Source organism: Corapipo altera, unplaced genomic scaffold (assembly GCF_003945725.1).
Source record: "Corapipo altera isolate COAL_440 unplaced genomic scaffold, ASM394572v1 2, whole genome shotgun sequence".
Taxonomy (NCBI): domain Eukaryota; kingdom Metazoa; phylum Chordata; class Aves; order Passeriformes; family Pipridae; genus Corapipo; species Corapipo altera.
In genome coordinates, this window is record NW_020884890.1 from 5,926,020 (window position 1) to 5,953,747 (window position 27,728).

At 40.8% G+C, this 27,728-nt stretch overlaps 1 protein-coding gene across 6 annotated transcripts in view; it reads left to right on the forward strand.

The window, feature by feature from the left end:
• Positions 1–3,735: 3,735 nt before the first annotated feature.
• The window catches only part of FAM135A (family with sequence similarity 135 member A), an 82,883-nt gene continuing 58,890 nt past the window's right edge, over positions 3,736–27,728 (forward strand). For 3 of the 6 annotated variants that reach the window (XR_003527933.1, XM_027645116.1, XM_027645121.1), the window contains exons 1-3: positions 3,736–4,048; positions 18,453–18,538; positions 22,099–22,219. Coding sequence is in view for 5 of the 6 variants with exons in the window: in XM_027645116.1 (XP_027500917.1) it covers positions 22,143–22,219 (77 nt within the window). In the remaining variant the exon portion in view is untranslated. Of the gene's footprint in view, positions 4,049–4,790; positions 4,929–5,900; positions 6,018–18,452; positions 18,539–22,098; positions 22,220–27,728 lie in introns of those variants that run through there. The other 3 variants (XM_027645117.1, XM_027645118.1, XM_027645120.1) reach the window with 3 other exon arrangements.

Below are 27,728 nucleotides of genomic sequence, written 5' to 3' on the forward strand. Positions count from 1 at the left end.
AGAGCCTCTGCTGACGAGTGGAGGCTGACCCTTTAAATTCCATTGCTACATTTCTATATCACTAGTTTGTTCTCTGTATGTGATTCATGATTCTTCACGCCTTTTGCTGTGCAATCCCCAAATGACAAAAAAACTACCATTATTTGTCATAGTAGGAAACAATCACAATTGTTTAAAAGTAGCTTTTAACCAATCTGTTCTGAATCCTTCAAATATTGCATCCATTTATTATGTAATAAAGTTTAAAAGCTACTTCATATTGTATTGATCGTATTATTTAAAGTAAAAAAATAACATTGCAATTGTAACACTTTCTACTTTAGTAGCATACTAGTTTAATTATGATTTTGTAATTATATATTCTAATGAGAACTTTGCAATCCCTTGCTGTACACAGAGGCATCTTTTCATTCACTGTTTTCAACACACAGTTATCAAAATGTTCTCAAAATGTAATTAGTTTCTATGTTTTCTTATGATTAAAGCCATTGCAGAGGATGTTTCACACAAATCTGTTATCCAAAAATGAACATGCTTAGTGCTGTGTATCCTATATCTGGATATTCATTGGGGCACAGAGCCAAATCTGGCAGTTGTCTAGAATTTTATTTTCATTGAGCAATCAGTTGAACGTTCATTCAGCATTTTTTCATATTTTGACAGCAAACAAGCACAACCAACAGCTGCTTTTCTGACCGAAATCATTCTTCCACTTATACTTTAAACTCAATTTTAAACCCTGGACACAGTAATTCATGAACCATCCGTGTGATATAATGTTACTCCAAACCTGGCAATCTTTATCATCCTATTCTATGTCTAATTTTTCCTTCTCTTGTAATTTTTCTGGGAGTCAACCTTTTATTTTTGTCTACCTTTACAGATTTTGCAGAAAAACTGTTTATTTACACACACTCTTCTTGAATGGCCTCCTGATAGACCAACCACTTGTGCATACTCTTACCAAGCTTCCTTGTCAGAATATCCATTGTGTATTCTTCTCCCAGGAACCAAGATTAACCTTCACCCAATTTTCCAAGACTTATATGGCTCCACTCTACTTCACTGGCTCTTTAATACATTATTCTTCTCGCACACTATGCTTGCTATACTACACACAGGAGCAGTGCAGAAAGAGCCCCAGGTTACCACTGGTTTGGGCTGCTCTGAAACTGGAAGCAGTACTATTGCTTTCATGGGGCTTTACATCTGGGTTCCCAGTCCTGCTTCTCAGTTCAGGTACTGGTGGCTACACAGCTTTTGTTTCCTAGTCTGTATGAGTTTGGTGCTTGCTAGAGGGCCAGTATTAGTGCTGTATTGAGTCATGCAGACATATCCATATTTTTTAACAAAATCCTGGACTAGTAAAAATGCTCAGTTCAGCAACATGAGCTAAGGATTTAATTTCTTTTCACATGGAAAAGAGCTTCAGCAGAACTTGAATTGCAGAAGTGGGTTTCTATGGTCTCTTACATCATATCTAAGCAATTAATTACTTCCAGGCATCCATATGTTAGTTATTAGTGAGGATAATCCATAATTCATGATAGGTATCTCTAATAAGTAATGCTTATCAGTGCATCCAGTTTTAAACAGGGTACCCTTTTTGTGGCAGTTGTTTTATGTACAGCACCCAAACTTTAAAAATCTGGAAACCAGGGCAGCTTTGCACAGAGACTGAAGAAGCTGCTGTTCCCCAAGGTTCCTTCATTCAGAAGGGCTGTCACACCATCCCTCTTTACATGAACAAACGGGGAGGCACCAGAAAGCCATGAGCAGTGTGCAGTAGGTGTCAGTGGACCCCACCCCCGTACTCACTGCTACATGCAAAAGAAGGGCATGGTTGGCAGCTGGGCTGATTGATGATACATCTTCACAAGTGGATTTTGGTGAAGGAAGAAATTCAATTTCTCTAATGGGAGCTCTGCCATTTATGGGAACAAGCTGCCAGTTTTCTGCTCATATCAGGCGACAAGACTGTTGCCAAGAAAGGCTTCCTCCATTTAACAGGAAAGAAGCCTTCAAGACAAATTCTCCTACTAGCAAAAGTCCAGTCAAGGTTAAAGAGAGATAAAGTAACAAAAATTACGAGCCAAACAAGTATTTATCTGTACAAATATATAAAGCCCATCCAAACTGTCAGGCTGGCTTCTGGACTATTCAGCAACCCGAACATCAACAAAATCTGTCACTAATGAGACCCACAGGCACTGGTGCTGAGCATCTTTTAGTACAAAGCTGCTGCATTTCTGACATAGGTTTGAGGTGTGTTGTGTTTAGGCCTGGTGGGTCCTTTTGTCAGCCACACACAAACCGCTCCAGTGTTTTTTCTGTTGTCAGATCTGACTCTGCAGGACCACGAAGCAGTTACTCAAGCCTATCCCAAAATAACCAAGGGTAAAAAAGCCAAATAGCAGCCACTGATGCTTTCAAAACTGCCTTTTTAAAAAGCCTTGAGACACTCACATGGCCCTGATAAATCAGCTGCAAGTTTCATTTAAATCATTAATCTCCCATGAACTGACATCTCTGTCACGAAAATTAAATTTCTAAATAACTGTGAGTTCAGCCTGCAGTAAGCTTCTGCCAGAAGTGATCAGTACAAACAGATTTTACAGAAACAAACAGATGCTGAGAATTCACAAGGATGTATCAGAAAGCTGGTTTTGGTACTCCACGGCCATCAGCTTCTCATCCCTCTGTTGTTTTTCCCAACCCAGCATCAATCGGGCTCACTACTTTAACACTCAATTTTCTGCCTGCATGTCTGGATGCTAAATCAGCTGGTGACAAAATTATTGAAAGAATTCTATTCAAAGACTACCAGATAAAATTTCTGCACTGACTGGCCTGAGACCCCCTCAACTAAAAGCCAATTCTCTGCTTTGTAATTCCTCTCTGCAAAACAGCTATGGAGTTAGGTTTGGCTTTGAGATGGGAAGCCCACACTGGGAGTCTGAAAAACTATCTTTACACAAGTTTTCTTCACATTCAAGATTTATTTTTTTCGATGAAGGCAAATAGATAGAAGAGGAAGAATAAGATTTTTCTTCAGACACAGGATCATTTTGCTTGTTAGTTCTGTGAACGAACGAATTTTCAAGCTACATGTCACAGTTGTTAATGAGACTGTAGTTACCCAGCACCCCTTCTCCTTAGTGTTAAGATCATCAGTTTTATTAGTACAGCTTACAGCCAATTTACTTCAGTTTTGGTACCACGTACTGCTAAAAGGTCTTACTGCAGGAATGAGAACTTTTTCCCCATGAGGGCTCATTATCTCCAGTCCTGCAGCCTGGCAGGTGCCCCACGGCTCAGCCTGTCCCTCCGCTGCCCCATCACGCTGGGGAGCCTTTCCCCGGCGGGCTGCTCCCTGCACGGCCCCGCGGCTCCGCGCCCAGGCCGGGACGCGGGTGCCGGGCAGGCAGCGCTGGCGGCCGCTGCAGGAAGGGAGGCCTCCCCCGCCTGCCAGCGTGCGCCACGAAGGGGACTCTCGGGGAGCGGCCGCGGGAGGAAAGCACCGCGGGGCAAGCCCGAGTGGGTCAGTTCCTCCCACCCCCGGGGCTCTCCCGGCCTCTCTGGGCCGCCCCAGCCCGGCCCGCGGAGCCGCGAGAGGAGCCCGGCCCGGCGGGGCGGCAGGGGGAGCACGAGCACGGGCCGCGGCTCCGGCTGCCAGGAGCGGCCGCCGCAGGAGCCGCACGGGCGACTTCTCGGAGCCGGAGGGAGGCGGCGCGGAAAGCCCGGCGGAGGAGCCGAGGATGCGGCCGCTGCCGCCGGCCTCTGCTTAGCCGCGAGCGCGGCCCCCCGGCGGCGGCTCCACCACCCGCCGCCCCTCGGCGCCGGAGCGCAGGAAGCGGCGCCCGGCTCGCAGGGCCCCCCCTCCTTCTCTGCCCTCCCCGCCCAGCGCAGCGCGGGCGCGGGCGGCTCGGGCCGCCGCGGGAGCAGCAGGCGCTGGCGTCGGATGCCTGCGCTACGCCATCCCGGTGCTGCCGCGGCCTGGACTCCGCCGGGAGCGCGGGCGATCGGCAGCCGCTCCTTTGTGTCCCAGGTCGGTGCGGGGGAGCGGCGAGGGGGGCGCGGGGGCGGTGGGGCAGAGCGGCAGGACCGTGTCCCGACCCCTACCGCAGGACTGGAACAGGCGGCATGCTCGCCGGCATGGCGGGCCGGGGACTTGTTTGTGTCGGGCTGACCCCCCCTCCCCGCACCCCGGCAGGAAAACCTCGGGAGCCTCCCCCCAGCCTGGCTAAGTGGCGTTCGGCTCGGCGGGCTCGCCCCCCCTCCACCGCGGGGCAGAGGACGGTCCCCCCGAGCCCTTGCCGGGGGCTGCTTGTTGCCCCCGGGAGCGGCTCGTGGCTGGGGAAGTTCCTGCCTGGGCAGCGTTTCGCCACCGCTTTTGATTGTTTATCGCTCCGAGGAGACGCCGAAAATAGGTCAGAAAAAATGTCCAGCTCGTCCCCGCCGCGAAGTGCCCGAGTGCCGGGCGCGGTACTGGGACAGCCGGAGGCGGTGCTGCCTTTCCCCTCCTTCCCTTCCTGAGAAATACCGGATTCTCACAGGGTTTGAAACGAAGGGAGGGGGGCGTTATATATTTATTTATATATATATATATATATATATTTGTTTGTTTTTTAATATCGCTTTTTGCGTGCGGTGTGGAAAGTTGCTGACCGAGCGTTAGGAGTAACTGTCAGGAATAACTATTTCCTGGTGCGCCAAGGGCGGCACTGGCGGCTCTCGCCCGCCCGGTCCGAGCGGGCACGGCCCGTGTCCTGCGGAACGCGGGCGGTGCGGGGCAGGGTGCGGGCAGGGCGCTGCGGTCCAGCCGGGCCCTGCCTTCAGCAGATGCTCGTAACCCCTGTTACCGCCCGTGGGATCTCGTCAGGGCTTAGTTAACGACTAGAGTGCTAACAGCAGGATTTGCGTGATCAGTAAGCGCTCTGGTGGAAATAATCTTTCCTTCTTGTATTATTTTAAGCAAAATTTCCAGCAGAACTTATTTGAAAGCTTTATTTGATGAGTATGTGTTAAACATACCATTTGGAAGAGCAGCTGCATAGCATAACAGATCTTAAAAAATTGTAATTGGGGGATTTACAGTCATGTTGATGTTATAACTGAAGAGGTATTTGCTGAAGTGTTTAAGCCCACTTCCCCTTTCTCCTGCTTGCAGTGGATTTTGCTGACTGAAAGGTAACGAGCTACTGTTTGAGATCTTACATTTATCATGTAAATGGGCATAAATGTCTATTTTGTGTTACTGGGATTTGCTTTGTTTTTTAAGTGATTAATTCTATTAGCTTAATGTTGTCTTATACATAGGCAAAGCCTGAGCTAAAATCCACAGGCACCACTTTTTAGTTTGCTGGACCAATAACAAGTAGTGAATGCTACTGCATCTATTACTCTGGAAGGGAATGTATTACATTTTCATCCATTAAGTAGTTCCTACTTAGCATTTTGATTGTGAAGATAAAACTGCTTGGGCCTGTGCTAAGGGATAAATGGCACAGCCCCAACCTGGTTCAGTAAAGCTCTACTTTGCTGGAACATTACAGCTTTTTTACAATGAAAAAGTTTTGGATTTTTGGAGGAGCAAATTATGTATTTCAGCATAGTTTTTATTATTTCATTCAACAATTCATTGCCCATTAGAACTGAAAATACTGTTTTGTAGGAAGTGAACAATAATCCAGGCTCTGGCTGTATCTTTGCAAATACTTTAAATGAATGAAGCACAGAATTGTCATCTTGCTCTGTTTCTTCCATATGACTGTGCCAGTAGCCACAGTCTGAATACCTGCATTTGGTATGTCAGAGCACAGCTATAAATCTTAGTCTGCATTTTCCTTGGATGGACCAACTTGCTTCCCTTTTCCCACCTCTCATTTTTCCTCCTGTAGGTAGCATAAGTCCATTCTTCAGCTTTCCTTCAGTAACTGGTCAGAGAATATGAATTCAAGCTCATTATTTGGAGGGGTTTCAGTGTCCCTTATGTGAAATACGATCCTACAAAGCTGGTTAAGAGTTGACTGGTATAATATGTGAAAATACTATTTTTGTTCTTAAATTAACACTGTATTAATAAAATTGATTTGTTATCTTCACTTCAGATTATGGTCAGTACTACTGGCCTGGGTAAGGTTTGGCATGAATCAGTAATATAGTAATCGGCTGCACACAGCAGCCGAAATCCGTCTTCAAAACTGTGGTTTTGAAAATGTGCCAGACAACCCAGCACATTTGTTGATTCAATTTAATTCCATTGCGATAGAATTTACTTCTGTTTTGAGTTCAGCAAAACTGCAAAAATAACACCTTGGGCTCAGTTTGGATTTCAGAAGACCCCTTCCGTCTCTTCTGAAGCCCTGATGATGGATATGACAGTATTACCAGACATTCCAGTTTTGTGGTTTTAACATTTCACTTGGAAGTACCTGGATGTCAGAGCTCAGTTCCAGGATTGTCTCTGGCATTTTTTTCTCACATAGAAGAATTAGTGAATACAGTTCCCAAGCAGGGAGAGACATGAAAACTGAGATCCATTGCTCTCTCTAGCATTCCCTGTTGACCTCGCTAATCAGTTCTCTGCTGAGAAAGACTCTGACACGTTCTGGTGGACTTGGTTGTGGTTTTCAGACATAAACACTCTCTGACAGGATGACAGCATCAGTATCTCATGCTCACTGGCTTACAGTCTGGTGGTTTGGTGCGAGCTTCTCTTGCTGGAAGTGATTAGATTGAAATATGAATGCCACGGTCTGGTTGGGAAGGTGCATAGGAAAGTAAGCCCTGGCAGAGGGGTGAGGCAGATTATTGTGAATGGCAAGGTTTTGAACTACTGTAGGTGAAGATATGGGAGCCCTGTCTGAACTCTGACTCTTGTACATTTTTTTTCTTTGAAGAGAACCTACCTGTCTATACCAACCTAGGAGGCAGATACCTAAATATTTATTAATGTGATGCTAAGAGTACTGGTGTCTCTTTCCTGGCCTGGGTGCTGTCCTGAACATCTGTGAAAGTTCAGCTTGTACCAAAGATGGATCTCAGTGTGAGAATTATAATCAACGGTTGTGAATTTTTTTTACTGTTGACCTTGTTTCAGTGTTTGAAGTTGTTATTGATAAAGGCCAGTACTTCTCATGCTTGCTTGCTAAATGTTTCATCCTATGCTTTGTGTGTCCCCTTTTCCTCTGTATGAAAAATATAGTCTCACTAGAGCTTTAATTGCTTTCATAACAGGATAGATGAGTAGCACCTGTGTGTTGACCAGCAGTTGTTCCTGATGGATATTTGTTTTGCCAGCCTGCTGTTGTATATCAGGTGCTTCTGACAGGCCATTGGCTCAGAGAGCTTGTAGCCAAAATAAGTATTTCTGGGTCAAGTAACAACACATAAATGCTTTTGGTTAACTATGAGCATAACTTAGAGTTTCTTGAATTATGAATTATTTAATCTTGCCTTTGTTTTCCCTCCTAATGAAAAAGTTTGAAAAATGCGATTTTTTTGGTTACTGAAAACTGTGTAGCAGCCTTCAATTACTTTATATGTAGTATATAGGATCCTATAGGAACTTTCAAGTTCCTATATCCTAGTTATATGGTTTAGCGGTTACAATGGTAGTGCTGGCTTGATGTTTGAACTTAGTGATCTTATAATTCTCTTCCCATTTTGATGATTCTGTCCTGTGACTCTGTAAGTCGCAATCCTGCTGCTTTAAATGAGGAATGAGAGACTGAGTTTAACTGGTCAAATCCACTCAATAGCCACTTTTTTGGTCCTTGTGAGCTTGCTACAATCAGACTATGCTTCTGAATAAAAGCTACTTCTATATTTTTCTGCCACAGGTTGGCAAAACAAAGTATCCTTACGTTCTGCTGACGTTAATGCACCACGTGTTTTCTCTGTGGCAAGACACGTGATTTTATGTTCATTATCCATCTGCTGATTTTGGCCTTCTCTAGCATTTTACTAAGCACCTTTTGAACACATTCATTAATGGGATACATCTCATTAAGTATTGTGTATAGACAATTCAGAAGTATTAACATAGCGGTTAAAAGTATTTATGCATTCATTTCTAGCAAAGGTGGTTGGTATGTTGGTAATGTAGTGTTGCTGATATTTGTAGAAGTCTGTTGTACAAACTGTCTTCCTTGAAGAACAATTCATGGAACCTTTGTGGTAACAAGGATATACAACAAAGAGTATACATGAAAAAAAAACTGAAAGGGAGGAAATAAGTTTGCCATGGTTTGGGGTCAGGAAGAAGTCAGGTGAGCAAATTGTGTTTACTTCAAGCAGGACAGCACTATTCTTGGAAAGAAGAGGCAGAGAAGTAAGGAACAGAATCAAACCTTGCAGAGCTCAACTTACAAGAAGAACAAAAGTTGAAAACGCTAAAGCAAATTGAAATGACATCAATTCTATTTTTTGCTATATGGTTTCAGTACTATTTTTTTTCTGAGTGGATTTTCCGTAGATATTTTGGAATTGGGAACATTATCATTGCAAAAAATCTTGGGCTTTATATTGTGCGAGCAGTTTTGTTGGAAACAAGATACAAAATCTCACCAATATTTCTTACTAAAAATAAATAAAACATGTCCACATTTCTGAATTGCATATCTTGTCTCAGAAAAAAGGAATACATTCATATTTTGCTATTTTTAATTTTCAAATGAAAAGTTAAAAAATTGTTACCTCTAATACTATGTAATTAGAGGTATTATATTTATACGTATGTGTGAATATGGTTTTTTGAATCTCGTTTATAAAATAAATCACAAACCTGTGCACAGCACACCCTCACATTCTTAGAATTAAGAAGAAATCTACAGCATTCGTCAGTTAGTTGTGCAGGAAGCCTTACTCTTGACTTCTGAAATAATAAACTTGTTTGTTTTCCAGATGTAAGTCTGCCCACTATAATCACAACCTTGTTCACGTGCTGTGACCTCATGAATTAATCCCTGTTACTGATCATGCCATAAATCACTGGTTACCTGTTGCATAAAGGATGTCAAGAGAGATAAGTTTGTAGTGCTTTCTAGCCATAAAATAAACTGAATTCTCTTTATGCTTTAGATGATTTTCTAAATAAATGAAGTTTCCCTTTAAATTTTCATATCAGAATGGCTTGCAGTATATCTTTTGTCTTCTTTCTATTGAAATTTACAACAGAAATGTAGTAATATTTGCGCTTCTGCAGAAGAAGCTGTACTTGCTTCCTAGGCTGTCAGTTCAGTTATCACTTGCTGATTTTTCTGCATAATGATTGTGTATTTCCATGTAAAAAAACGTGTAATTAATGCTACTGGGTTTTAGTAGTAGAGGTAGTAGTATTTGTGTATCTAGTGCTTTTAAACTAAATTAAAATTGCTTGCCTGCCTATTTATGTGTGGCCCATCTAGCTTTCTGTAAATGCACATATATATTTTTAAAGATTTTCTGAATTTTTGGGGTAAACTCATGGCGTTATACCAGCTATCAGTTAATTCTAGGGGCCTATGATTTCATGCACCTCTGACCTTCAGTCCCTCACCTTGATGAAAAAATCAGACCAAATTGTGTGAAGGTACTGAGGATACTTGAAGTACTGAGGCAGTGAGGCATAGTAGAAAACGTGTTTCACTGCTTTACGTGTAAAATAGCTTAGAGGAAAAAACCTTGTAAGGGTGAGGTCAATACTAGATCTAAATTTGGAAGTCAAGACTTAGATCTCCAAGTTTGCAGCCATTCTGTTGTGCTGGACTTCTTTTTGTAATGAAAGCCCTTTCTAACGAAAGCTGTTGCTGAGGCAGAAGCTCTGAGCCATAGGGTTTTACCTGCTGTTAATCTTACTTTGCATATTCTTAAGAGACAGCCTCTTCTATGGAAAGTGCATTGTATGTCTCTGAAATTGGATTGAATGCCAGCTAATGCTACAGATGTTTGGGCTGAATTTGGGTTGGTGACTAGAAGCTCTAACAGATGAGTTACCTGCCTTTTGATTCAAATGTGTAAAAGCTGTTGGTGTTTAGCTAAAAAGATGAATTTTCATGGCGAGTCGGTATGGTGAGCTGTCAGTTTGTCCTTCTCAGGTAGGACAGGAAGGAACAATGAGCTATTTGAAAACCAATCAACCATGCTGTCGGCAGGGTGGGGAAAGCCTCTGATGACTTTGGTTCCTGGTTGGTGGCCCTTTTTCCCCTGGATGTGTTATACTGTATTTAATACGTGGTTTTGCTTATTCTACTTTTAGCAAATATGAAAGCAGCATATAAGGGATTTAATGGTTGCAAAATGTTAGTACAAGAATTTCTGACTAAACATGACAAGTAAATGGTAGGAGAAGAGGAGTGAACGAAAACTGTTCCATGTAAAACATTGTCAAAAATTGTTTAAATAGCATTGGTGATAGTACAAGCTAATTCAGAAATCAGTTTGCTGATTTGTTTTGATGTAACCCTTCAAATCTACCCATTGAAGTTACTGAAGGAGATCATTAGATTTGTTTTGTTTCCAGTATGTTATTTTGGAAACAGAACTGTGCCGTTTTAGGTTTGTGTCAGTGTTTTTAGCAGCTTCTCACACATCAGCGTTGTTCTGTTAGTGAAATGCCACACAGGGAGCAGAAGGTGAGAGTGGCATGAAGCCTTCAAGCTGCAAAATAAACAAAGGCAAAACTTGAATTTGGATTTGGTAAGGCTGGTATATTTGTCTTTTAATAGGGACTCTTTAAGCGCAAGGTATTCTGGCACTGTAGTGAGGAGGCAGCAATGCCAGTGCCATGAGAGAGGGTTACGGCCTGTGGAGCTCAGGTAGAGCAGGCTGTGGTAATTAAGGTGGCCCTGTCTCTCTTTCTCCTCCGTGACAGGGAGTGGAAGAGCCCTTCTTCAGCAAAAATTGTTCCTGTCTCTCAATGCCAGCTGTCAGTTGATAACTGCAGGCAGAGAGTGTTTCTGGGCCTGTTGGGACAAAGCTGCTGAAAGCTGCTCTGCTTTCCATCCTTCGGTGCCTCCTTCATGAAAGAAATGGTCTGGATTGCCAGGCAGGGTTCCCAGGTGAGAGGTTTCCTCCCTGGGAAGCCAGGCCTGTGAGTAGGGAGCAGGACGTGCCCTATGGAACAGGGTAGAGGTTAGACTGGGCTGTCGCTGGGGCTCTAGGCTTGTGTCCTTCCATGGAGGAAGTGGGGCGGGAAGGGATTGCTGTTCAGCTTTTGAGGTGAATAGAAGGAAAGAATGGAGGATAAAAATACTTACTCGGGAATGGCTGTGAGAAGGGGCAGTTTCTCTCACCTTGCCACTCTTTGCTTTGCTGTGCCAAGGCTGTGGCTTATGGAGGAAGGCAGGATAAGGGTACAACTGGCCAGGGAACTGCTGTGCTGTGCTACCGCTTGATTCCCTTCCCCGTGCTGCAATGGCACAGCTATTTGTGGAGCTGTGCTTTGAAACCGGATAAGGAAGTGATCTGATCAAGCCCTGCAAAAATAGATTATTCTAAAACAGTAACTAATTAATTTTAAAATGCTGTCCCACAAGCACTGTGTTGGCAGTGTTGTGGGGGCGATATACTGCTGCTATGAAGATGTGAATGAGCACCTGGGATAGAAACTTCTGAAGCTGTTGCTGGTGTGGAAGATTTCATTTAGTTTCACAGGCAAAGTTGGCTTAAATTCTTGATTTGCCCTTCCTCGCTTCTTCAGGGTTAGATGTTAATGTAGGTGTACTCTTTCAGGTAGATCAGTGCAGCTGTTTGTGGAGCTGTATTTAAATCAGTGAAATGTTGCTGTTTAAATTATTAAAAAAACCAAAACAGCAACCTCACAAAATTTACAAAGTAACCTCCAAAATAGCTGTAAAGGTTTTTTTTAGTGCTGCTGGGCTTTTTGCCCCCCATGACTGCCAGTACAATTGCAGAATTGGCTGTTTGTGGCATACGTGCAAGCAAGTCTGCAAGGGTAATGGAGAGAAATAACTTAAAAGACTTTACTGCTCGTGATATGCAATGTGCTATTTTTCTCGTGGTGCTTACTGACATCCAGTCTTCCTTGTATGCTGAGCTCTGCTCAGTTTGTTCAAGCTACCATCACAATTATCTTTGATCAATGTTGTCTTTACTTGACATTTGTTTCTTCAGAAACTTCTTTTCCTGAGTATTTGTCAATAAAAAAAGCACTGTATGTACTGTGTTTATTCCCTTCTCTTCTAAAACAGCTAAAGGAAAGAAGGGAGTGATTTAATTTTATTGTGTTTTTTTTCTTGGAGGGGGGAGTGTGTGTTACTTGTTTGGTTTGGTTGTTGGGGTTTTTTTTTGCTGTTGGGTCAAATCTGTTTTGCTTCAGCCTTCAGTAGTAGAAAAGAGAGTGGGGGACATCGAGGATAGAGCATTAAAATCTTGTGCTTGACTTGTTGGAGTAATAATCATGTAAACTTCAAAGTTTAGATATGTTTCGACTTAATGCTCTTAGATTTGGAGGTGAACAGCACGTAAGTTGCTGGAGATGCTATCTGGGGTTACAGAGAGAAATATATGGCTCTTCCTTACCTGGTCAGTATTAAGATAAGCAAGCATCGAGAGAGCTTAAAATCTTTGGCCAAATTGACATGTTGGTGTTTGTTTGCTACAATATGTTTTTGAAAAGCTTTAATGCACATTCTGAAATACTTTTCTATGACATCATTAGGTCATTGCTTGCAGTGGTAGTCTAACTAATTGTCCTTCAACTTTACAGTTGTATCATTCAACCATAACTAAATTGCACTTCATACTAGAATAATATGGATTTGACTATAAAATTAATACATGTTTTGTGTAACAGAAGAGTTGCAGAGAGGGTCTTAGAAGACTTATGGTCAGAAAATCATCAACAAAGAAAGAACAAAATAAAAATCTGACTTTTCTCTGATGGGTATTGAATAAAGACAGGACAGATATAAGAAACTAAAAACAGTGTTATATTTCTAGAGTTTTTAGGTTTGGGGTGTTTTTTGCATTGAAAAATTAAAGAATCAAACTTTTAACTTAGATTTATGTGCTGTAATGCTTACCTCAATTAATTTTGTTAAAGTGGTAGGAAACTGGAAGCCAGGCTACACGGAAATTGGAAATAGTGTGGCCAGCGGGACCAGGCCAGTGATCATCCACCTGTACTCAGCACTGGTGAAGCCACATCTCAAATAAATACTGTGTTCAGTTTTGGGCCCTCGCTACAAGAAAGACATTGAGGTGCTGGAGTGTGACCAGAGAAGCACAACAAGCTGGTGAAGGGTCTGGAGACCAAGTCTTATTAAGGAGCAGCTGAGGGAGCTGTGGTTGTTTAACCTGGAGAATAGGAGACTCAAGGGAGACTCTGTCACTCTCTACAACTACCTGAAGGGAGGTTGTAGCCAGATGGGGGTTGGTTTCTTCTCCCATGTAGTAACAAGTGACAGAGTGAGAGGAAATGGCCTCATATTGTGCCAAGTAATGTTTAGACAGGAAAAATTTCTTCACTGAAATGTGGTCAGGCATTGGAACAAGCTGCCTAGGGCAGTGGTGGTACCACAGTCCCTGGAATTATTAAAAAAAATGTGTAGAATTGGCACTTGAGGACATAGTTCAGTGGTGAAGATGACAGTGTTAGGTTAAGGGTTTGGATTTGATGATCGTAGAGGTCTTTTCTAACTGTAATGATACTGTGATTCCATGAAAAAAAATTACATCAAGGATTATATTTTTAAAGATGTAGTAGCCAGCCCCAAATCAGCTGACTTTTTAGTGGGTTATTAACATTAGATGTTGAAAAATAAAATAGCGTTTGATAGAGTACTCCTGCATATTTCTGAAAGAACTTACATTTGTAAGAAAATCCTGGCAGTCACTGTTTTTCTGTGTTGACCCATCCAGCCTATCACCACAGATGCTATTACTGTAGGATATACCAAGGAAATGGTTTTGTGACCACTGATCCTGGATCAGATTTATTATCAGATTATCCCCTAATGTAACTGTGATCAGGCAGCCAAGCTATCACATTTCTTAAGTTAATAAGAGTGTGCAATATATCATTTGTGCTGACTTAATGCCTACTGTGGGAGGAAATACAGTAACTATTTGGCATAAAGCCTTCCAATACAAAATCAACCCATCAAATCTAAACTGTATTTACTGTCTTGTCAAAGCATGACCTAACAGCAGGTATCGGAACAATGACTCAACTCTGTAAATTGTGATGTTTTGTATACAAAGGACAATAATACAGAATTATTACCTATTAAAAATAATTTACTGATCATATACAGTTAGATTTATTTTTCATTTCTCTTGAAATAAAAGCTTTATTTTTTTGACGGTAGGTTTGCTTGGGGTGAGACAGAAATCGCAACTTTCTTTTGGAGACTCTTTTGATTCATAAAATATGGCAGAGTAATGACATTAACAATCATTGCAGACATTTTAATGCCACATTCATTCACCCATATAAAATTATTTTTCATTTAATAACATTGCTTAGGACATGGGATTCAAAGAGAGGGAGCTTTCTTCCTTTGTATAAATAAGAAAATGAAGTATATTTTATGTACACTTAGACAGACCCTTAATGTTTCATGAAGAACGTATTCAGTTGGGCAGAATCAAATTAGTTTAGTAAGCTTCCCTCTCCTACTTTATTAATTCTTACCTGGTGCATCCTTCATAAATTTTTGAGATTATGAGAAGGTGAATGTATTAAGCTATGGAGTTTTGTTTTTTAAGTGAAAATACTGCAGCCTGCAATTTATCATTTGTTTGGGTTTTTTTAAATTTACTGTAAGATCCTTATATGCTTTTTATATAAAGTTCCAAAAGACTTTTATTTGATTATTTAGAGTAAGCGCTTCATTTTGCTTTTTCCCCTATATTGCTCTTTGAGTGGATTGTTAGGAAAAGATAGGTTGTGAGTTCATTGATGGAAGATGATAAGTGAAACAAGGAATTAATTTACAGATTTATTTCTACATTTGCAGATGTATTTCTAGATACATTACTTCTGCTGTAGTTAGATGTAGTTATTTTCTTCACTATTTTTGAGGTAGCTCAGCTTTACTGCTGATTTACATTGTCTACTCTCCTTGGTTCTTAGTATGAGTGTGTGGTAGTATTTGGTTCATTTTTCTCACTCAGCCAGTGCATGGGACCAAAGTGGGACAAAGCGGCTGGCATAATGTGGTAGCACATATCCTGAACTGCTACTGCTTTTCGTCAAAATGCTCCATTTTAGCTGTTTCTGACCCAAAAGCAGTCACATTTGTGCCAGTTATTTCATTGTCTTTTAATCATAACTTTTGAAATGTGAATTTTGTTTTAAGTGTAAGTCTTTGTAAAAGGCAAATAAAACAGTTTGGTTTGCTTATGTTCTGTTTCCATTTTCTTTGCAAATTACTATTGAAACCATTGCTCAGTTCTACCTAGTGTGAAAGGGGAGAAGGGATCTCAGAGATGATGCAGTTTATGTTCAGTGTAAATTGTTGGCTGAAGAGAGAAGACACTGAAGTTAGTGCCTGTACTGGGAGGAAAAATTCAGAAATCTGCAAACATTGGGTCTGTTTTGCAGCAGGGATTGTGGTGGAGGGGGGAGGACACGTTGATAAGACAGTGAGCTTTTAACTGTACTGCTCACAGAACTTTTCATGTTAAACTTTTTAATGAGGAAGCTTAGAAATAACATGTCATTTGTCAGACAGACAAAGCCCAATGTTAACATTGAAGGGAATAAGCCTAATAAATGTTCAAGATGAATTATTGTATCATGGGTATGATCTATTAATAGGGGAGAAAAAAAGAAATAAATGCAACATCTTAATGACTTCTGTGCTCAGTGGGAATAATCAAGTTGTCAGCTCAAAGTAGTGAGTGTGTTGTTTTTATCAGTGTGCTGCATAGAGGACGAGATATTGGTGCTAAATTTAAAGCAAAAAGTATGAAAAATTGAATTTTAATGCCTGATTAAGTTTGTTGTTTGTATAGCCCATTTAAGTGCCATAGATATCTTGCATTAGCTTTGTTAGAATCAAACCTCGTGGTTGATTGGGAAGTAGTTTAGGCTTAGAGAACCAGGCATGATGAAGACTTTAATAGTTGAGTTTTTGCCCTGAACCCATGAAATTAGGTCACTGTTCAAATTACATGTGGTTATTTACTTCACATAATTATTTATACCTGTGAAGCTTTCAAAAAAGTAAATCAATAAATCCTGATAAAAAGCAGTCTGTTCTGAAGTATTTTTCTAGTGATGGTCTTGTTGTCTTTTTAAAATTGGGTAATGAATTGAATAAGGTCTCTTAGATATTTCCACTTGAGGGATTTGTTTGTTTGTTTGTTTGTTTCCTTGTTTTACAACATGATGATTATGCAATTCAAAATTCAATTACCAGTTCTTTTCTACCCCCTCACCTTTTTAATTATGGAAAAGCAAGGTTTATTTGTAGTGCTGGGAAGCTCTAGTCTCAACCAGAATACTGTGATACCATGTGCTGCACAGCTGCGAAAGGATTTCAAAGGACAGGAGGAGTTATGCTTGATGCAGTAGTCCAGGCTCTCTCTGCAGGGGATGTAGAGAGGGAGCTGAAATGATCAAAATAACAGGCTGGTTCTTTGCAGCACCATGCTGAACTAGTACATGCAGTGAATTATGCTTTTTCAGCCTCACAGTAATTAAAATAAAAGAGGATATTAGCTTGGGTGAGTTTTGGCTGTATGGATAGATGGGACATATTTCTAATCACATGCAGAAAAAGTTGGCAGGTCTTCTGCATAGTCTTGCCAAAGTCTATGAGCACCTAGAGAAAACTAAATGAAAAATATTGTCTAGGTTTACAGTCAGATTGTGCTAGTATGCACACTCAGAAAGTGGGCATTAGGAATAGCCTTGCTGGTCAGGTCAAGAACTTTGTTTTCGCCACACTAAGTTTCAGCTGCAAACAGTGTCCAAGAAACAGCTAAAATTGGAATTGAAGGCAGTTCTCAGGTGGGGGGACAAAGCTGTGAGTCATCAGCACGGAGATAAATGGTGACTGAATTTCTGTTGGCAGGTGCTGGGTCTCTGAGCATAAAGGGGAAGAAGACGGGTAAAAAAAGGTCAGGGATGGAGGTGTACAAAGCTCCTACGGTAACTTAGAGGAAAAATATTACTTGAAGAATGTTAAATGAGCAGCTAAAAGAAGACAAGGAAAGTGAACGCTTTGCTTTATTTTCATGTGCAGATTCTGTAGTTTTGCTTTTGATTTCCACTGGATATAAAATACTAAATCTAAGGCTGGAAAAGATTGTGTGTTCTCTTTCTCTCTCTCTTAAAAAGGAACTTAGTCCTCTTTAAAAGGGAACTGGTATGACATAGGCTGTAATGCATTGTTAAACAGATAGAATAAATGTTGGTGCCATTTCTATGCAGTCTTATAGTATCAGGATTTTACTCTGTCATTATTGGTAATTTATGGTATCAAAGATAGAATACCACACATGACATGCACAAGTGAATTCTATTTTAGAAAATTCCAGATAATGTATTTTTTTATGCTCTGCTTTCTCTGTTTTCTTTGCTCTGAAGCTGAGACAAAACCAGTTAAGTTTCACAGCTTGCCTGCACAAGCTGTGATAGATTTTGTGTTTGTATTTCTTTGAAACGTACATACAGAAAGGATGCAAAGTTCCTCTAGGAAGGGAGAGCTAAGAATTCTCTTTTCTATGTGTTTGGAATCTAAAGGTCATCAGATAAAAGTGAGATTTTGGATTTTTTATTGTGTTTTTTTAAATAAACAGTTTTAAGGTAGTGCTTGATCAGGACAGGGACAGTTGTGGTGTTGACTGACCTTTAATGTTTGCTCTAAGAAAGTGAGTTTTTGGTCTTAAGGCTCTCCTCCTTGTCCCCTGAATTTTGTTTCCTGTGGAGAAGGGACATAAGATTTACCAGGAGAATCTCATCAGACCTTTTTCTATAAGTTGTCTCCTCCCTGGTAGCTATGTAAGACTGCGTGGGGGCATGAGCTGTATTTGATGACTCAGGCCAGAATATCTTCCTACCTCTTCATTGCTGTATTGCTGCTGGTGAGCTTAGAGCCTTTCTGAAGATTGGGGAGACTGTGGGGTGGCTGGGGAGGTACCAGAGTCCTCTGGGAGCTGAATTTTAGAATTCCTAGGTGAAGACAGGGATAGTTTGACTAGACATGGCAGTGTCAGCTTTGCCAGAGCACTGGCTTCATGAGAGGTTCTGTTTTTTTACTTTATTTTGTAAAAATAGTTATCAGACTACTACACTTGCAAAGAGCTGAAAATTACAGTGCAGGGCCCAAGGGCAGATTGGAGAATGCTCATAGGCAGTACATGTATGACTGTTGGAGAGGTCATGATAAAGGTTGTTCTTAGGATGCGAGAAAAGGGAACAAATAACATGAGTACTGAAAAGTTCTAGAGATACAGCTGTTAGTAAAACATTTGTTTGCTTGTTTGTTTTTTAGTTGGAGCAATATGTTTCCAACAGCAGTAGTGAAGAACTGGAAGACTGGTTGATTAACATACTAAAATGGAGTATTTACCAGTGCAGGTAAGACATTCTTTGAACATCTTTTTGCACTTTTGTTTCTTAGTGTTGTGTTGCATTTCCCAATACAAGTAACTAGATTAATGGCAGCGTTACAGAAGCATTTCTCTGAAAACAAAGCTGGTTTAGGAGGATTCTGTCTCTTTAGTGCATTCTCAAATGCTCCGATGTGGCTGCTGTAAAGTAGCACTAATATGCTCAATTTAGAAAAAATATAGACTCAGGAAACATTTTTTCCTTCAGATGGACCTTTAAAATCTGATATCCTGTGATCTATTTTGTATTGTGGCCTCAGGAAAGATTAGCTTGGATAACTAAAGAAGTGGTGAGCGAATGTGGGGAGAGCATGGACTGGCCACAATATGTAGGAAATTTTTCAGCTTGGGAAAATAAATAAACCCCCAGAAGTGTGAAAGAAAGGTTTGGCCCTCAACTTAGGATCAAGTGGCTTTAACTGATATTTTAACTATTGGAGATGTTTACTCTCAGTTCTGTAGATACTTTTGAATAGTGAAATGTTTTGATTATAAATGTTAAGTAGCTACCAAAAGTTTAGAAACCTTCTGTTCTGTGTATTAGGGTGTTCTCATGTATTATCAGACCTTCTGAAATGGCTTTATGTGCTGCATTAAACTCTCTTTGTCATATGTGGAGTGCTCCTACTGAAGGATTCTTTTGCTTCTTACAGGCAGACAGAACAAATGTGCAGTTTAATAGCTTAGTTTCTGAATGCTAATGATGCACTTTGAAATACCACAATAAACTCTTTAAGTATTAAAATGAGTTGTGGAATTTTGATGTAATTAAAGTTTCTGAAATTTTAGCTGTAAATTTGAAAGGAATCTATATAAATACATACTTCTATATGAGTTTTTTATTGGCTGATTTTTTTTGTATGATTAGCGTACAAAATTTAAGACTTTGTCCAAGTTGAGTTTCTCTTTTAAAATATTTAATCACTGCATAACATTTTCTATTATATAGTTCACAGAACACTGTTTTCTTTCGCACTGATATGAACAACTTGCAGAAAAGTCTGTGGTTTGTGTCAGCCTAGGGCTTCTCCCAGTTTAAGGTACACGTGGAACAAGCTGATGCTCTACAATGAAAAAGCCATTCTCAGTAGTCAGGTGACAGACTGCAGCCCCAGTTACCTGCAGCAGTGCTTGCTGGGTGTGCTGTTCTGTGAACTGGGCCTCACATTTCTTACTGGTTTTGCAGTTGATCCTGGAATGTGGCACGGATGCTGCTTTTCCGGATACTGTTGATAGCAAGGGCTGTGTTAGTGGATTAAAATATATGGTGATGTGTCATGCAATCCTGTGTTTGCTGGACCTTGTTCTTGGTCTGCAGGGAAAAATTGCCAGCCCAGGTGATTTTTTTAGTGGGCTGGTTGGGGGTGCTAAGTAAGCTTGATAGAGGAGGGAGGGAGTGGCCCCAGCTAGAGCTGTATTAGACACAGTAGGAATACCACAAGTTCACTGGACAACCCTTTTGGCAGTTATGCAAGATATAGCTCTCTTAGCTTTTTTTGTTTAATTAACTCGTTCATAAAATGGACCTTTGAACTTGTCTAATTGGACTAGTTCTGGATTGTTTTGAGTTTTCCTGCTGGAGTCTGGAGGGACAACTCTTGCAGGAACAGTCTTCCCTTTTCTCAGTGGAGGCAAACTGTTCAGGGATGTAGCACCACTCATTGTGCCAGGAAGTCAGAGCCATGTGATGTCTTCTTCACACTAGAATGTAGTTTCATTAAAATGCAAACTGGATGAGACTGCCCCATGGCATCCTTACTTTAAGTCCTTTCGCTTTTTCCTGAGTGTTTTAAAGTGGGTTCCTTTTTGAGATATTGGACAGTTTCATGCACAGCCCACAGGATTTGTTGCTCAACAGCCCAGGGTCTGGAGCTCTGCTGTGCAGCAGCTCAGGTTCCATTTACAGAACATATACTTGCACTTTGGTAGGTGGTGCCCATGTGATAACGTGGTATGGCAACCCCAGAGAATTAGAGTGCAGAACATCTTGATTATAGCTTTTAAGACCACTGATGACATCCCTACTCAGTTCTATAGACAAAGCAGTGGAAGAGGGAATTGCTACAAAGCCCTGTAGGTTATCAGTGCCAGTCCTAACACTGCAGTCTGTAGCAAAACTGTGACATCATTCAGTTAATCTCTTGACTTTCGGATTGAAATTTGAATGATGACAGGATTTGTAGGCAAGCCGGGTTAACAGCATGATCTAGATGCTGTAGTAGGGGCCCTTGATCCGAGTTCTTCATGTTGTCCTAACAGCTTCAGCAGCAAAATTCGTTTTCCCCTGTCCACTGTTACTTCAGTAACATACTGTTTCTGTGTTTTTGTAAAGTCCTTGCAGGGTCCCTGTATTGGCTCTTAGACCAAGGTCAGAATTAGCCTCTTGTTTATAGTTAAAAATCTAGACCTGTGCTGTGGGGGCTGAAGCCTTCCAGCTCCTCTAGAGTGAGTACAGAGAGGTAAATCTTACCTTAAGTCATATGCTAAGATAACTTAGCTGGTAGGCTAGAGGTTGCCCCTAAAGGTAACTTGCTTTCAGGTGCTGTGGTAATGACATTTTTTGCCAGCTATTCTGTTTCAGTCTCAATAGTACTGCTTGCTACTTCACAAACACCCAAATGCATGTTGAAAATTTTAGAAACAAAACCCCCCATAATCCATTCAGGCTCCAGACAGGTAAGTTTTTTCAATGTTTACTGCTTCTGCATTAAACCCAGCAAAAATGTGCTAATATGCATAAAAGATAGTCTAATCTAGTTTTTTTCGTTAACTTAGTCCTCAAAACAGACAGTAGTTTCAGGAACTGTTAAGTTTAAAGGCAGGTGTTCACAGAAAGTGTAGTCTGTTTTATTAATCTAGTTGATATTGTTGAAGGAAAATCAACAGAACTTGGTAAAGTCTAAGGATTTTAATTTAGGTATCAGCAGGCAGTTGTAAATTAGCAGGAACTTGCCAGTCTGTGAAGATGACAGTGAGTATTATTAACACCTTACTCCTAAGAAAAAATTGACTATAAATAGGCATGTTTCCCTCCTTAATTCCTACCTTCCCTCTAGAATCTCTCCATCCAAAACCCTACATGACCTGGTCGGACACTTTCTCTTTACTGTTTGGCTATGCTGTTATTCAGCTCTCCCTGTGTTAATGCCAGCACTGAGGCACTGCTACCTGCATGGTCATTCTGCATCAACAAGGGCTGGAAGCAGCCTATCCTCTCTTATCTCCTTGTTTTCAGTATTTTTCCCTATTCAGCCAAGTACCAGAGCAGACCTGCAGGTATCAGTAGATGCCAGAATTGTATTATTCTGACAATGTGTTGTGATGGTTCTGTGATAACATTTAATTCCTTCACAACAAAGATAGAAGTTACTCTGGACTGGATTTGGTACAACCTATATTATTGTTTACCTCAGGGTCTGCATGTTTAAGAAGGGTGTGCAAAATTGTATATAAGCATTGTCCTTTGTAGGATCCAATAGACATTATCTCCAGCTTGTGTTCTAAATAGTGTTTTCTGTTTGTTTTCAGTAACTGAGGTGCTGACAAGTTTTAACTTCTTCATCCTTATAAACATGAGTGAAGTTCAGGCTATGGTAGAATTCTCCGTGGAGCTCCACAAATTCTTCAATGTTGATTTGTTTCAAAGAGGGTAGGTAGTGCGTTCTTTCAAACTTTACTGCAGTGCATGGCTGATGTTGGAAAGACCTTAATGGGTACTCTGTCATGAAGTGTTGCTTCATGTGTTACTGTTTTTATAGTGATTTGAAGTTTTTTTTATTCCTTATTGGTGTTACGACCCACCCCCCCGAAGGCACAAGTAAGTCGTGTTCTTGCCAGTAGATCCCTTGGGGTAAATTGGAGTGAAAGACACTGTATGACTGGTGTTTGTATATATATACATGAAGGATTTATTTTAGAATAATTTGGTTGCAATTGAAAGCAGGTATGTGGCCTAATGTTGTTATTATCTACAGTAATATGGCAATATGACAGCACTTAAGAAAATATGTAAGTGAAAAGAAAGAAAGGATAATAGTAAGAATGTATCACCACCCATAGACTTTATTGTTGTGGTTTAGTTGTCCATTGGCCTAAGTGGTTATTTGAAGTCTTGATCTATCTTGTTCTGTTGGGCATGGGGGAAGAAGCCCATGAAAAACAAAATCTGATGGATTAATATATGTTCAGGCCAGATGGGAATGCCTAGTACCTCCCCTGGGTGGGGGCAGTTTTCAGTCCTCTGGTGAAAGGCCTCAGAAAATGATTCTGGGAGTGCTTTGGGGATCTTTGATGGTTTATGACCCCTTCGAAGACATGGCAGCTGCCTCTCATATCAGTGCAGTTGAGCCAGTTATGCTCCATCAGACCTTCCCCAAGGAAGGGGAAGTTAGACAACTGAGCAGAGTTGGGTAAGGGGCAACAATTACCATGACAAAAGGCACCATCTCACCCAGCTTTGGCACACTGAAGCTTCCACAATTGTTTTAAGTCATTAACCATTAGCAGTCCAGTCTCTCATGTTTGGGAAGTCGTATTCTTTCTAGGAATTGAAAGTAAGTACTCAAGTAATCTGGCTTAAAACTTTAGTTGTAATACGGTATGTTTGTCTAATTGGAGAAGAGGGGAAACCTGTAGATATGGAGAGTATATTATATTCTTATCCAGGCTTTTACCCTTTTGTATCTTAATTTCTGTAATCCCTTTTGTTTGAAATATGATAGATGTTTCTCTTGAATCTTTTAAAAATGTTATTGCCCCAATTAACTTACTCATTTATCAGTTTGGGACTGGAGAACTTCACCTACTTCTCTCTTCGTACTATGCTGTGCCTCCACAGTTACACAGGACTCCATCCTGCCTCATTAGACTCTTTTCTGACTCCACCTGGACTCAGTAGAAGTCTTTTTCACATTCCTTTCATTTAATATTACCTGACTGTCCCAGATTACTTTCCAAGGTCCTTGTTTCCCATGGCTGTGCAGGAAATAATGCTTTGTAGCTTATTTTCAAGTTATTAGAGGTTTTGGTCATCTCCTGTTGTGGTACATTGCCTTTCTGTCAATCTTCCAACAGACTACAGTAAAAATACTTGTTAGTTCTTACGATGTTTATGTTAGATAAGTTTAATTGAGGCTGTGTCAGTGCTTACGGAGAGGGGACAGTATATATCAGTGTTGATTTATGATAGCTCCTTTTTCCAAAACATTGTAGAATAATTTTCCTTAGGAACATTTTAGTAATAGGAAAATACAGGCTTGTTTTTAGTCTTGTCATAATTCAAGGTGTGTGTGTGTGTGGCAGGGTATTGTTTTTGTTGGGGTTTTGATTTTTTTCTTTTTTTTTCTGACGTGATGAGTTGATGAAAGTTAACAGGATAATTTTATTGCTTTGGGATGCACGTAGTTCTTTCACCTTGTATTAGCCCTCTGAGATGGAGATTTTCAGCAAGAGTGATATAAAAAAAGGTAGCATTGGAAAGGAGCTTAGGAGAAAGAGGCATAAAATAGTTATGAATCATGTCTTGGCTAGCTAGCCTCCATCTTTGCCATTTAACTGTTAGTTCTCATCTGTATTTTATTAAAGCTAATTTTTCTCTAAATTTGACATACAACTGGTACTGACAGAAGTTATGACCCATTATGCTTGCTACTATTTGCAGTCAAAGTATATGCAAAAAACATCTATGTCCCCTTTTTAGGAAAAATCGTAATTTCACTGTTCATTGGAAGAGGAGGATTAAGGAAGGCCTAAGAGGTCTGGGAATATTCTGAGAATATTCTAATTACTTCAGCAGAAAAGCACTGTCTGTTGAACTGTAGCCTTTTTTAATCTCTTGAATTAGTGGGGAAGGAGGGGGTAGAACATGGCAGCATGTTTACACTCCAATAGAGAACCTGAACAGAAGAAAGTGTTTTGATTGTCTTAACCTTACAATTCAAATGATTCCTCAGTAAGGTAACTGAGAAGCAAAGCACAGCAATATAATTACCAGTGCTTTACTTGGCATGTTTCTTTTTAGCTTACTCTTGAAAAAGCAGTAAATTCACAGGGCAAGTTTGGAGGGTGGAATGCTGACATAATGAGAAACGTGACATGAGGAGATACTGCCTCTCTGGTTCAAGCTGAATCTTTAACTCTGGGCATGTTCCCTTAGAAATTAATGTCAGGAAGAAGAGAGAGTTTCCAGAATAATTTGAAAGACCAAGAAATGCGAGTATTGCAATAAATTCAATTTGGGTAAATTCTAGTATTTTTCTAGGGAAGTGTCGTTGTATTTGTTTGAGACAGGATGTAATACTTTCACTGCTGGAGGAACTCTGGGAAATAGATTGAATGAGCAGAAAAGGAAATCTTTAGTTTCATTATTGGCTTCCTATTTTTGAGCTGCCGCTGTGTTTCTCTCACCAAAAATCAAGTACAGAATTGATTGTATTCTGTGTTTGTTTTGGATTGTGTTCATTCAAGCCTACTGAGCCTAGCATGTCTGATGTGTTAGAACCATCATGACCTTCTGAATTATATGGGATAAAATGTCGGCTATTGTAATTAATCACATTGAGTTCATCAAGCTCCTTCTTAAAACTTGGTAGATTTTTATCCACACTGTTCTCTTGGTGAGTGAATGCATATTCTCACTTGTTTGATTATTGGAGACGTCATAATTTCCAGCCTAAGTTTCTGTCTGATCAGTTTTGGTTTTTCTTAACAGCTTTGTCATGTGCTTTGAATTAATCTGTCAGTCTGAAAGTTCACCCTGAACTATTTTTAGATGTTAGTCTTTCGTCCCTTTTATTAAGTATGAACTGACCGAGTTTGGTCATTGGAATTCATGGCACATTCTCTACTACCTTCCCTGTAGGGTCCACATACCCCAGTATCCAATAAAACCCATTTTTCTCTCTTCCTACTTTTATAACTGTTTGAAGAAATCTGCCAACTATGTCATATTTTCTTGGATCTGTATCTGCAGTGACACTACAGTTGCCAGAAGCACTTATGACTGTTTTTACACTTAACAATTAAATTTGGTACTTAAGGAATGAATGACTAGAAGCAGTGTTGATGTCCCTATATCTGTGTGGTCCCAAGGTTACTTCAGAGTAGATTTTCATCTCGTTCTCTGGACCAGATGTTTTGTGTCATGAGTGTATTTTGAAGCTGTGCATATCAGTAGTTGGTTCAGACCTCTTTGTCCCCCCAGGGCTTGAGGTGCATTTTGTGACAGGTAGATTAGAGTAGTTTAACTTCCTTCAGGAGTCATCCAGGTTCTCTGAGTGGAAAGCTCTCAGGGAGCTGAACCAGCTTACAGCAAACCAGAGTCATTGGGGAAAGTGCTTCAAAACCACTCTGCTAATCTAACCCAATTAGTAGTGCAGACTGAACCAAAATTTCTCATAGTATTTAACTCAAGATCAGATTTATCTGAAGGGTTATAACCATATTATTCTCCTAAGTAACCTATTTGCTTTACTTTTAGGTAATTGTTATTATTCCAAGGAGGGGAAATAGTACAGACACTTAATTCTAGTAACACTACTTGTCTGGATGCATGGCTCCCTCCTTCTTACCTAGTTCAGGAAAGGTTGTCCCTATGTCATGGTTCTAGTGTGTCCCTGTATTCTGGTGGTTAACTTCTGAAGGTGGCACTGTAGCTGTAAGTTGAAAAAGTATGTGGTAATAATAGTTAAGTAGCATCCTTATCTAATACAGCTATTTCATTGTGTTTTCTTATAACTCTGTGTCGCTTGCTTAAAACCCAACTTGCTCCAGGTAGTTCCATTGGTTTATTTTTATCTGTTGTTACAATCAAATAAGGCTTCACACAATTTTTATTTTGAACTAGTGGGATGTAATGATAGGAATATTTGCCCAAATAGTGATTGATATGTGAGTATTGTGTGACAAAATGAATAAAAGAAATGTAATTTTTTGGGACCTTTGAGAATGATGGTTTGAGATAGTGAGGCTTCAGGCTATTTTGTCGTCTTAGCTCATAAAAACTCCATTAAGGTTTGGGCTCTGTAGTACTGACCTTTTATAAATACAAAGGAAACATAACATAGCTTGACTGTACAAGAGGAGAATGAGTTTAATGGAAAACTGGTTGGATGATTGGGCTCAAAGAGTTGTGGTCAGTGGTGCCAAGTGCAACTTCGAGCTGATGACCAGTGGTACGTCTTGTGGATTGATACTGACTTGGTAGTCTCAGCAAGTTTTTCATAGAATCATAGGATGGTTTGGGTTGGAAGGGACCTTAAAGATCATTTAGTTCCAACACCCCTGTTATGGGCAGGGACACCTTTTACTAGGTTGCTGAGGGCCCCATCCAACCTGGCCTTGAACACTCCCAGGGAAGGGGCATCACAACTCCTATGGGCAATCTGTGCCAGTGCCTTGCTACCCTCTGAGGTAAAAGAATTTCTTCCTAATATTTCATAAATTACTTGGACTCAGGACTGGAAGGGATAGTAAGCAAGTTTGCAGATGACACGAAATTGAGAGGAGCTGTTGAATCTCTTGAAGGCAGGGAGGCCCTGCAAGAGAGACCTTGACAAATTTGAGGACTGGGCAATCACCAACCATAGGAAGTTCAACAAGGGGAAGGGCCGGATTCTGCACCTGAGATGGGGCAACCCTGGATGTTCATACAGGCTGGGGAATGAGGATCTGAAAAGCAGTGCCAGGGAAAGGGACCTGGGGGTCCTGGTCAACGGCAAGTTGAATCTGAGTCAGCACTGCCCTGGCAGCCAGGAGGGCCAACCATGTCCTGGGGGGCATCAGGCAAAGCATTGCCAGCCAGTTGAGGGAGGAGATTGTCCTGCTCTGCTCTGCACTGGTGCAGCCTCACCTTGAATACTGTGTGCAGTTTGGGCACCACAATGTAAGAAAGATATTAAGCTCTTAGAGAGTGTCCAGAGGAGGGCAACGAAGATGGTGAAGGGCCTTGAGGGGAAGCCATATGAGGAGTGACTGAGGTCACTTGTTGTGTTCAACCTGGAGAAGAGGAGACTGAGGGGAGACTTCATTGCAGTCTACAACTTCCTCATGAAGGGAAGAGGAGACACAGGCACTGATTTCTTCTCTGTGGTGACCAGTGACAGGACCCGAGGGAATGGCCTGAAGTTGTGTCCGAGGAGGTTTAGGTTGGCTATTAGAAA